Here is an 11,988-nt window from a genome sequence, read left to right as displayed (position 1 = left end):
TAATAAATTGCCGCAAACCCTGGTAAAGTTCTAGATAAACCGAAAAGGGCAATGAATATGCTAACTGTCCAATGCCGAAACCCGGGGTTGAACCAGGGACCTTCAGATCTTCAGTCTAACACTCTCCCAACTGAGCTATTTCGGCACAGCTCTCTGTTGTTAAAAATCAACAAGGGTAACAAAACTGGCAAAAAACACCGTTGACTAACAACTGCCCAATGAATTGCCGAAAAACCTGGTAATATTCTAGGTAAACCGAAAAGGGCAAGGACTACGTTAACTGTCCAATGCCGAAACCCGGGATTGAACCAGGGACCTTCAGATCTTCAGTCTAACACTCTCCCAACTGAGCTATTTCGGCACAGCTCTTTGTGGTTAAAAATCAACAAGGGTAACAAAACTGGCAGAAAACCACTGACGACTATCAGCTGCCTAATGAATTGCCGAAAAACCTGGTAATGTTCTAGGTCAAACGAAAAGGGGAAGGCCTACGTAAACTGTCGAATGCCGAAACCCGGGGTTGAACCACGGACCTTCAGATCTTCAGTCTAACACTCTCCCAACTGAGCTATTTCGGCACAGCTCTCTGTTGTTAAAAATCAACAAGGGTAACAAAACTGGCAAAAAACAACGCTCACTATAAACTGCCTAATGAATTGCCGAAAAACCTGGTAATCTAGGTAAACCGAAAAGGACAAGGACTACATTAACTGTCCAATGCCGAAACCCGGGATTGAACCAGGGACCTTCAGATTTTCAGTCTAACGCTCTCCCAACTGAGCTATTTCAGCACAGCTCTTTGTTGTTAAAAATCAACAAGGGTAACAAAACTGGCAGAAAACAACGAACACTATCAGCTGCCTAATGAATTGCCGAAAAACCTGGTAATATTCTAAGTAAACCGAAAAGCGCAAGGACTATGTTAACTGTCCAATGCCGAAACCCGGGATTGAACCAGGGACCTTCAGATCTTCAGTCTAACGCTCTTTAATGAACTTTAACTTCAAACAAATAAACTCAATAAAAATAAATAAACTTTTGTTAATTTTCAATCTGAAATACAGTACAATCACAGGCTACAGGTCAATAAAAGTCTAGTGTAGTGTTGGCAATATGGGGTATTACAGTTTGATGTTGGCATGTACCTGCATTGGTGCTTCTCTGAACTTGAACGTAAGACCGTAGCGTGATGTCCGCCGAGCCCCCGGACTCCAGCGGGATGGGATGAGCGTGGAAGTGTCTCAGCATGTCCGACACGGTGTGGAACCACAAATGGTGGACATGGCACTGCCCGTTGTCGTTGACCGACAAACGCAGATGCTGGGGCGGGGGAAGAGCAAACACAAAGTTGGCAGAGGCGCAGCTCGGTTCAGTGAACATTTGAAGCTGACAGAGGTCAGAGGTGGGCGGAAGTGAAACGATACAGAGGGCGAGCTAGCGGCTTCCTCGACACGGATGGCTTACAGGATGCAACGTGCAGGAAATGTGTTACATAATGTGACAGGACACAAATTACACTGAATGAAAATATAAATGCAACGCTTGGTTTTTGCATTCATTTTGTCTGAGCTGAAAACAAAAATCTAAGACTTGTTCTACAGATACAAGAGGCCCATTTGTGCGAAACTTTGCTGCGTGATAAAACTGCATATAGATCGTCTTTTTACTGTGTATCCTTCTGCAATAATCATGCTGTCTAATTGGCATCTTCATAAGACACACCTGTCAGGTTGACCTGTTGCATTTATGTTTTTGTATATGTCTTTCTTCATGTTGGTTAACGGTGCAAGACAGGGCCTTTGCATTGTTATAAAAATGAAGCTGCACTAGGGGGTTGAAATGCGGCAAGCGGCTTGTACTGTATTTACGGAAGCAGGGCCCAGAGTGTGTAAAAAAAGCAAGCACCTATCAAGAGAAGAAAAGGATTTTCGCTTGTGGGGGCCATACTCCATACCAAGGTTATAATAGCAAATGGAAACTCACAAAACAACTAAAATTAAAATTAACAAAATAAAATAAAAACAAAAGTGCTTTTAAAAAAGACAAATAACTGAAATTACGTTTACATATCCAACTTTTTAAAATTCTGTGTTTGATTGTGCCGCACTGCTGCAAACCAAATTGCCCACTGAGGACAATAAATCTAATAAATCTATTTATTATAGAGATATATCTATTTATTCTCTATTATATTATATATTACATCATAGCGAAAATGTCCTTCATATTTGTCTTTGTTAATTATTAATTTCATAAACTGTAAATGTATTTATTTCGTATTACTGTACAGCCATACAAAAAGGAAGATTGAGCAGTCGTTCAGGATTTGTACTTTATTACACAATACTTAGTGACCTCCTTTTATCCCGACAAACACTCTAAATATTACAAATAATAATATTAATCATAATATTACTAACACTAATAAAGAACGAAACTTAACAAAGCTAAATTAAGCATTTTCGGGAAAACAAAAACTAATAAAAACAAAGAAAACCCCTCTAAAAAATAATTGAAACTATTTAAAAGACAGAAGTCAAAACGAAATTAAAACAAACTAACCAAAACTATTATAATCCTGCTTTATAAGCAACATCATACACTTATCAAGTGTGGTGGAGCCATATCGAGACATCGCAATCTGTCAAACTTCAGAACGGCTCGCTCACAATTTCAGGCAGCAAGCAAGATTAACTTGGTTATTTATTTCCACACCACTTGTATACTTGACTAAGAGTCAATTTTCCCGAATAAATTATGTCTCCTTTAATGGCAAAATTCAGGAATATGCAGGAGGTTTCTGACTGTGAACGTGTTGTTGGCGCTTGTCTTCATTAGAGAGCTGGAGCCTATCTGACCCACGGTGAGATACAACCCTGACAGTTTGCCGCCCACCATACTGTCACGGTAAGAAAGTATTACTATTTTAGTAAATGTTTCAAATTGATTTTTTTTAAATGTGTCGGTTGTCATTTACTCACCTTGGCTTTGCCCTGGAAGTTGAAGGTGAGGACGTACTCGCCGGGCCTCGTCTCACTTTGGCGGATGACAAACAGCCCGTGGCTCCTGGCCCCGCCCGCCAGCACCAGCTGAGCTGCACGGACGCGCGACAGTGTGCCGTGGAACCATGGGTAACCGGCGAGGCTGGCGTCGGCCTCAGAGTCCTTGGATCCCTCGCCGCCACCTGAGCACCCTTCAAACAATGTAATTTTTGTATTCATGATCCTGCTTTGATAGTGACTCTCTGGGCAGAAGAACAATCAAGAAATTCTGTGGCTCATCATTCTTTTCATTTTCAGTTGGCAACCAAGAGCTTAAAGAGTTAACGCCATCTTTCGTTATTTACTTTTTTTTTTTTTTTTTTTTTTTATCTCATACATTTACATCATACTGTACAGATTTTATGCGGCCACGCCCTCCATCCGAGACCTACACACACAGTTCCATCGCGCATGATTGCACAATGGTTGAATTATAAAGAAAATAACGGTGATGATAAACTGATTTGCCTGAAGTCGCCTACTCCACACGTGGTGTACTGTGTGGACACAAATTTGTTGAAAACAATGAAATCAGATAACAAAATAATGGTGAAAGCACCTGTCATGTCTTGCTCCTTAGGAGTCACATGTTTTGTTCCTCTGAACCACGTGTCAAACTCAAGTCCCGGGGCCAGAGCCAATCCACCACATTATTTTATCTGGTCCACGAAAGCAGATGACTTCTAAGATACTTCTAAGCAGTGTCAAAATTTCAAATGATCACTTTTAATAGATATGGCAGGCATTTTTGTCACCAAAGTACAACAAGTTGAAAGCAGTTGAACATGTTCCTATTTTCCTTGAGTTCTGATTCGAAACTGCTAAAAAGTTATACATCAATGCAATGGCCTGTTTATATGTTAGATACTGTATGCTTTAACAGTCATAAATTTAAAATTAAATTGTGGTCTGTGGCTAAAATGAGTTCAGCACCTCTCCACTAAACATAATTGTCCATGTCATAATATACCAAATGGATCCTGGTTGTGGTCCCCAGTAGGAGCGGAGCCAATTGATTGACTAGCCGACAAGTAAATTTGACTACTTGGCATCGATGTTTTAATAGTCACCAAACATGTTTTTGGCATCGCGTCTTTTAAACGGTCCATTTACAGAAGACTTTCAACTTGGCCACTTGTTGCTGTCACCATATTATAACACGAAATGTACCGCCAACATAAGTCCACGTGTGACTGAGAATCGTAAAAGAGCTTGTTGTGCAGAAGAGTGTTCAGCTTGCTCGTTTCAGCTATTTCAATGGCCGCTAGTTTTAAAATATTCATATTGACGGCATCAGGTCCATGAGACTGGTGGCGAGGAACAACGGCATCATCGATACAACTGTATTTTCATCACATTAGAGTCGACTCCAAATCTGGACTGATTTTTGGCGGCTAACAAGCTAACGTCACTTTGTTATTCTCCTTACCAAACATCCGGATAACGCAAACCTGTCCAATTACGTATTCAAATCTAATTCAAGTCCTGTGGACTTGAAAGTTTTGATTTGAGTCTGTCCTATTGTATTTCGTTTTCAGCATAATCAGCCTTTTCTTTAAGGATCACTTGAAAATGTAAATAGTGAATGATATGCAGAATCAAAAAGTAGTGTAGAGGTTATTGCCTGCTGTGGGGTTGGAGCCCTGGGCCTCTGGGGACTGGAGGAAGCGCTCTAAAGGCATGTGGGATGGATGCTGGCTGAAGGGGGTTTCCCTGCAACGCACTGAGGGGGCACTGTAATGCTCTGCCGCTCCCGCGCATAACCTCTCCGGAGCTCGGTACACACCTAAACAAGTCAGTTTCAATCCGTTATGAGACATTTGCATGTACGTGCAGATGTGAACGTGACGATGCTGCCACGGGGGCTCACCCTCAGAAAGCAGCTCGCAGCTGCAGGAGGCCACCATGGAACAGTCTTTGGACGAGGCCTGACCGTGAGGACACGACGCCAACTCGATGTCGTCGCCGCTGTCCCTGCACACGAGTACGCCAGTGTGACCAGCAGAGTATGTAAACAAACAACACCGTGTCCAAACACACATCCTACAAATAAAGTCCCTGTTCGCGTCCAGACCAACAAGCAGGAATGTCAGTCATTGCTGTGCGTGTGTGAGTTTGTCTATGTTTGTGTAGAGGAAGCCTGTCAAACCCTCGGCTAATTGGATGATTAATGGCTGTGTGTGTTTCTGCCCTCCTTCCATGTCCCACCACCCTCCTTTGCTCGCTTGCTTCCCTCCACAGCAAATATTTATGTGATGGTTTACCCGGGGTCTATGCAGTCCTGGATGTCAGCAACCCAGGAGTTTTTCTGCAGGGAGTCGATGGTTTCCAGGATATATTCGCCCCCATTCTCCACCTACAGTCACCACATTCAGAAGTTCAAAAAGTCCTTTTGTTAGGAATACACTGTTCCTCACAGTTTGTTTCCCCCCCCCCCAAAAAAATCCTCATTTCGCAGTCTATCAACATACCCAATTGTCAATCCAATGAGTTCAATTTTTTGTGAACAACTAAGTTGAATGTTACTCTTAAAGTTAATGTTATTACTGTATAATGTTTTACTTTGTATTTTTTGAGGGTGAATAATAGGGAAGTCCCGATCATGTGTCTGGTGTGCTTAATGCTCAACTCCGCTTGTCTACAAACAACCGTATAGATCCACTGTCAAAATGCAACAAGTGGGCCACAAGTCTGCTGGTTACTAAATAATTCACACTTCTTAGACTTCTATTTAAAAGTAAGTGTAAATGTACTTTGTATCACATTTTAGAATTTGTCGCTTTTTCAACTGTTTGACAATGCCGTCCATCAAAAATTTTGGCCACAGTATATTTTACGGCAGGCTTGGCTGATTTAGCTTGTATAACTTGGGCTTGCCCACAATGCCAGCCAGCCATGTAAGCAAAATGCTTCCACACCTCACTCCATGGATCTTTTTCCTTAAAAAGCTGCGGAAGAAAACGAAAGCTAGTGGCCATTTCTTTAATATATGTGAACACAATAATAATCAGCTGAAAATTACGTAATCGACCCAGAGTTCCTATGTGATCAGATAAGGACAACTCTAGTGAAGAATGACCTTCACTAGCAATGAAAAGGCATCTTGTGCTTAGAATACTGTATACTCAAACACAATCAAACAAGAGCATTCAATATGCATTTCTGAGGAAATGCAATAAAAACACACCAGCTGAAAAGCAGATTTGGACATTGCACAAAAAATTCAAATGTCAGCCAAAAAGAAAAATATGTGTCAGTTATAAAATCTATATCTGCTTCAAAATGACGATGTTGTTGTTTTTTTTATTTTTTTGTTATAAATAAAGGTTTTATTTTTCAACATGCAGCCTATTTCATTTCGTTTGCGCAGATTTTCATATTTCTAATGATGGTATTGTTTTGGGCAGGCCCTGTACAATGTCGTGGTGCCGCTTGCACGGTTCTTACCTTTAAGACAAACGTATTGTCTTTGTCAGGCATCTCAAGGGGCATGGTGGTCCTCACCTCTACAATGGCTGTCAAAGGGATGCTAACCTTCGCTTTTGAGGACTGAACATGTAAAAGAGAAATGGCTTTAAATGATGACGTTAAACATCATCAACTCACTTAGGCACAAAGTATTTTGTACAGAGTTATTAGGACAATAGCAGAGTTTTTACAGTGAAATACAACACAAACATACAAATGGTCAAGATTTGATTGGCTTTTGACTTTTGGGTTTCATTTAGGATGTTTTGAAAAAAATAACAATTAGGAATTTTAGCCATTTTATGCAGCGTTCTTCCATTGACAGAAATGGGTATCCTCAATTTAAGAAACCAGAATTTGTAAGTCGAAACACATGTATCACTAAACTACAGACAATAATTGTAAGACAAATACTTCCTGGCCATTAATATAAAACATCAGTAAGTATGGCAGTAACTGAGCATACCATCATGCGTCGCGTGACAACCTAACCTTAACCAAATGCAAAAACAGTTCATTGTGAACTGTTTGTAAACTCAAAATGTCATATGCCGGGTTTGTCTTAAAGCAGCACTGGGCAAGAATTCGACCTTAATCCTTTTTTTTTCACAACTATTTTGATGAAACGTTGACTTACACGTAGCTGAATGGGACTTTTGTCATGCCCTGGGTGGGGTGGGGGGGGGGTCTGTATCATTTTTAATGGCACTAAGAAATTTTGGGGAGGATGGGAGCTACCCAGGCACACAAAAAAAATACTAATCTCCTGAATTGCTTTACAGCATACTCACTTCCTCCTTTCGCTACAAGGACAGAAGTCGATTCGAACGTCTACGCGTTATTACTGGTGTCATGGCAGAAGAGCCAAAACAAACAAAAAAACGAAAGTGTTTGTTTAAACAAAATTAGAAACATTACTGCATCACTATTCATCTTTCACACATCAACTGGAAATAGAAATGTAATTCAGTCCAACTTGCAGGCCAGCGAGAGCTCAGGATTTCACGACACTACGCGCTGGCGTGCATGGGAAATGTGGTTGACTTTGGTCAAAACACTACCGCTTTTGTCCATACGGCGCCGCCAAAATCAACAATAACTGACATATGACACAGTGTTGCTTTAAACCAAGACCCCTGTAGTCATACAGCACAAACAAATTGTACATTGTGTTCCAAATAATCATTTCAATTAGCTGTCCGGGGAAGTTTTTGCATAAAGCTTTTCTCCTGCCATTTTATATCAGTGATTCCATGAAGCTGTAGTAGATATGGGTATAAAGGGAGAAAAACTTGTGCTATGGCCACCACCATCCCCTGACCCCAATGCTATTGAGAACTACAGTTCATCTTTAAAAAGAAGATCTATGAGGGTGGCCAGCAATATACAGGGTTTGTCGTAGTTAAACTCTATCTATTTTTTAAATAAGGGATCATTTCCAAATTAGCATCCGGTGCTTGCATATCCCAGTGGCTTGTGAAATAATTATAATAGTTTCTGTGCTACAATAAAAACGTCCTAATTAGCAGTTTAATTTTGTCTCACCATACTAGTACCCAAAAAAAGAACACAGTTCATGCAATTACAAAGGGTCTGAGGTTAAAATAAGTCTTTTACAGTAAAACACCATATTTAGCGTTAAAATAGATATTCAGACATAACCCTGAGACAACCTAGGTCTGTTTGTATGGCTAGCAAGCCTCAAAATGACCCCTCATCCATGATAATTAAGGGCCCAAATGAGTCATGCAGCGTTGAGCCACAACCCCCGCCCCCAGTTTGAGCGGCACTCAAACACAGCACAGAGAGGGCCAATTTTTCACGCCATCAGCGGACTGTAACCAACGTAAAGCAGGAACGGTTTACGCTATGTGATCAAACCGCAAGAGCCCCCCCCCTCCCCGGCCTCTGCCAGGGATAATCTGAACACATCCAAAGGGGGTGTTTCTGTGTGTGTGAGCAGACTGATGGTCTGGTTGAGGCTTATCAGATGATCTGTCTGGAGTAACAGCGTTCTCATCTTGATCCTGGCCGTCATCCACACCCACAATTCCTGTCTGAGGATCATATGTCAAGACAACACTTCTCCCATGCGCCGCTTCCGGTAAGCCTGCGTCGGGCAGAGATGGCTGGTGGTATACTAGGTGTTTGTTAAAGCTTCAAGCAGTTTTTTTGTTGCCACTACATATGACCTTGTGGAGTCAGGCTATGGAGAGTGCTTTATGGCAATTCCTCAAAATGATCATCAAACTTTGAGCTGATGTTCCACCCAAGATAGATGACGTAGGCTGAAATCTTTCATAATTTCACTTTAGTCATCTGGCTGGCATACTTGCTTTCTCTTGGAGCCCATATGGATGAATTGTTAAAAATATGAGCCCTAGAATCTTTCCAAAATGGCCGCTTCAACCCAAAATTGCTGACTTCCTGATTATATGTGGGAACAGTTTCTTGAGACTTTTTTGTGCATCGATGCTTGTTTGTTTGCAGGAAAATAACAAATTCGACTTTGGTGCAGATCCAGATCAAGGACTTTCTACACAGTCACAACATGTTGTTGTATGTCATTTTACAGAAGAATGTATGAATCTTCATGATAGAGGCCACAGGAGGTGGGTATTTACGGCTGGGGTGTAATTTGGCTGCTGAACTAAATTGGGATTACCCTTGGCGGAGGTCTGCACTCTCAAGTGCACTGAAATAGAACATAATCAACATGCCAGGCTGTGTGCTTTCACACCTACATACCCATTTCATGTGGAATGGTACTGGATTGGAGTATTCAACGTATACATATGTATTGGGTCCTTGGTTTACCACGGCACTGGCATATGACATTTTGAGACTCAATGAACTTGTTTGCGCAGCAGTTTAAGAATATGGTGTCATACAGCATAATAGGGCATGTTCAGTTACTACCACATACTACTGATACTGCATTAACAAAAGTTACAAGAGACTACGGCACTTTCTGTTTCAGGTTATGTCGCTGCTACCGTGGGAACGGAACTCCATCGTATACCGAGGTCTTCGGACACCACAAACTTTGTTGTTCTAATGTTGTTTCACAACCACAACACAAACCAAAAAGTCACATTTGGGTCATGAGTGAGATGGAATCCATCGCAGCTGACTTGAACAAGAGGTGGCGTAAAACCTTGACTGGTCAAACGTAAGGCACAAACAACCATTCACACTTACATTTAGAGCAGGGGTCACCAAGTCCGGCCCTCAAGGGCACCTGTCCTGCATGTTTTCCATCCCTGCAACACACCTGTTTCAAATGATCTGTATCGTTATCAGGCTTCTGCAAAGCTTGCTGATGAGCTGATCATTTCAATCAGGTGTGTTGTAGCAGGGAGAGATGCAAAACATGCAGGATAGGCGCCCTTGAGGACCGAACTTGGTGAGCCCTGATTTAGAGTCTTCAATTTAGAGTCTTCAAAGAACCTAACATGCAAAACAAAGTAAAAAGCTCAAGAGGAATAAATGAAGAGAAGGAAAAAAAACAATTCCTATTGCACCTGTCCTGTTCAGATTCGCAGGGACCTGGAACTTGGAACCTATGCCAACTAAGTTCAGTACGAAGCCAGAACAAACGCTGGAGTGGTCGCAGTCAATCATAGTGCAAACACGTACAGTTTAGAGAGAGACAACAATTCACACTCTCATTCACACAGTCACTGAGTGGGAGCTGAACCAATGCTGACTGCACCATTAATGACTCCAGCCTGGCTAACAAAACACAGACAACATTATGAGGCAAAACAATAGATCTAACTTTTGCGCAGTACCATACAATACATAAATCCATTGACCCATTTTGTAAAGCGCTTGTCCTCATTATTTTTGGAGGGAGTTTATTTCCACATCTATATTTCAGTCAATATTTCAGAGTTACCATTTCCCCTGATGGGATAGCAGAGGGTGTGTGGTCAGAGGGCCTCTGCTGTGTCATCATGCAGCAGCCAGGAAGGAGGCTGTGCTGGTCACTTTAATCACCCGACACCGCTGCGTTTGCACTCTGATGATGCGAACAAGGCAGCGGTGATAAAGCATCTCCTCCTGTGTGGAAGTGCTTCTTTTACATGTCGACGTTAATAGAACGCAGCATGTGAGAGTGCTGAGGAACAACGACTGCATGTGCCCTTTGCGAGTGACTCATGCAACTATTTTGGTCCTTCCCCCTGTTGTCACCGCATGGCTAAGATGAGGAAGCGATCCATTCGGATTTTCTGCAACAGCAGTGGGAAATTTTGAAAGTGCTAACAGAGGTCAATGTGACAGCTTCAATCTTTCCACCTGCAGACCCCAATGCAATCAGCTCCTCTTTCCCATGACCCTCTTCCAAACACCTGTGCCACCTTCACCCGACGTTCCCAGCCGTGGAGGATTTACACACACTCAGCTGCACCGCCACGCGACCTTGTTAAGGTCACGGCAACGATGTGAAAATCCCACATGGACAGATATGAAGCGCGTTTCTTCATTGTTAATCTTATAAACAGAAAAAACAAGGCATCCAATTACCTTTTCTATTCTTTCCCCACCCATCTGGGAGAGCTATAATATATGTTTGTTATTATAAATTAAGAGCACACAATGAAAAAAAATCAAATTGGATAAACTAAAAAATAAATAAATAATATTTTAGCATTTTCTCATGTAGTTTATTCAGCGCAATGTAAAACTTTCAATTTCTGGTAAACTAATTCCTTAAGGTGAAGCAAAGTGGTCGGAAATGAGAATCATTAAGTTGGCTTTATTACTTAAAGGTCGGGTGCAAACATTGAAAACCTTTCTGTAGCCCTCTAGAACCCCCTTTACAAACCATAATTGTCATTAAAATGTGATTAGGTCGTTGGTAGACAGCAGTTTAATCACCAAATACAATTCAGAATGTGTCGTCTGCCGTTTGAATCTCGCGCCCCCTCATCTTCGGCTTTTTCCGGAGATGTGACGTCACAGTGGCCGGAGGAATCAGTGCCTACTAATCATGACCGGTCTGATAACCTCCCCTTCTGTTGGCTCGTGTGTTTCAAAATCCTCTCATTCCAAAACATCGCTCGCCATTGAATGTGCTGTGTTGTGTAGCGCATGGAAATTGTACAGTCTATGCTGTAGCGAGCGGTTTAGCTATATCTACGTCACTTCCGGTGGCTAGAGCCACGATTCCTCGAGCTTCCATGAGGTTCGGAATCACTCGGAATGAGTAAGTAAAACCTATTTTCTAATCGATCCGTGGTTGACAACTTGCAGGAAGTGACTTGTATGTATTATAACACCTATTACCAATGAGAATATGAATTTGAACTGACTCTGAAAAATGTTTGCACCCTGACCTTTAAGGCAGCTAATTTCTTAAGGTGAAGCGAACCATCTTAACAATGTAAAGTACTTATTATCGCCTTTGTTAAGTTATGGAAAATGTACTTTTTTAACTGCTTGTACATATATGTACATGAATAAGTGACTCTCT

At 41.6% G+C, this 11,988-nt stretch overlaps 1 protein-coding gene and 4 non-coding genes across 5 annotated transcripts in view; all 5 read right to left on the bottom strand.

The window, feature by feature from the left end:
* sh2b2 (SH2B adaptor protein 2) overlaps window positions 1-11,988 on the bottom strand; it is a 37,543-nt gene that overhangs the window by 13,836 nt on the left and 11,719 nt on the right. Inside the window, exons 3-8 of the mRNA XM_086036650.1 lie at window positions 6,489-6,590; window positions 5,306-5,397; window positions 4,912-5,015; window positions 4,666-4,827; window positions 2,982-3,193; window positions 1,146-1,320 (exon numbers count right to left, since the gene is read on the bottom strand). Coding sequence (XP_085892776.1) covers window positions 1,146-1,320; window positions 2,982-3,193; window positions 4,666-4,827; window positions 4,912-5,015; window positions 5,306-5,397; window positions 6,489-6,590 — 847 coding nt within the window. The remainder of the gene's footprint in view (window positions 1-1,145; window positions 1,321-2,981; window positions 3,194-4,665; window positions 4,828-4,911; window positions 5,016-5,305; window positions 5,398-6,488; window positions 6,591-11,988) is intronic.
* On the bottom strand, window positions 73-145 carry trnaf-gaa (transfer RNA phenylalanine (anticodon GAA)). The gene has a single exon. It is a non-coding gene; the product is annotated as a tRNA-Phe (tRNA).
* On the bottom strand, window positions 289-361 carry trnaf-gaa (transfer RNA phenylalanine (anticodon GAA)). The gene has a single exon. It is a non-coding gene; the product is annotated as a tRNA-Phe (tRNA).
* On the bottom strand, window positions 506-578 carry trnaf-gaa (transfer RNA phenylalanine (anticodon GAA)). The gene has a single exon. It is a non-coding gene; the product is annotated as a tRNA-Phe (tRNA).
* On the bottom strand, window positions 719-791 carry trnaf-gaa (transfer RNA phenylalanine (anticodon GAA)). Its single transcript has one exon. It is a non-coding gene; the product is annotated as a tRNA-Phe (tRNA).

The sequence above is a fragment of the Filicampus tigris genome, chromosome 7 (assembly GCF_054856515.1).
Source record: "Filicampus tigris isolate MCC_2025a chromosome 7, RoL_Ftig_1.0, whole genome shotgun sequence".
Taxonomy (NCBI): domain Eukaryota; kingdom Metazoa; phylum Chordata; class Actinopteri; order Syngnathiformes; family Syngnathidae; genus Filicampus; species Filicampus tigris.
This window is presented reverse-complemented; position numbering and strand designations above follow the sequence as displayed.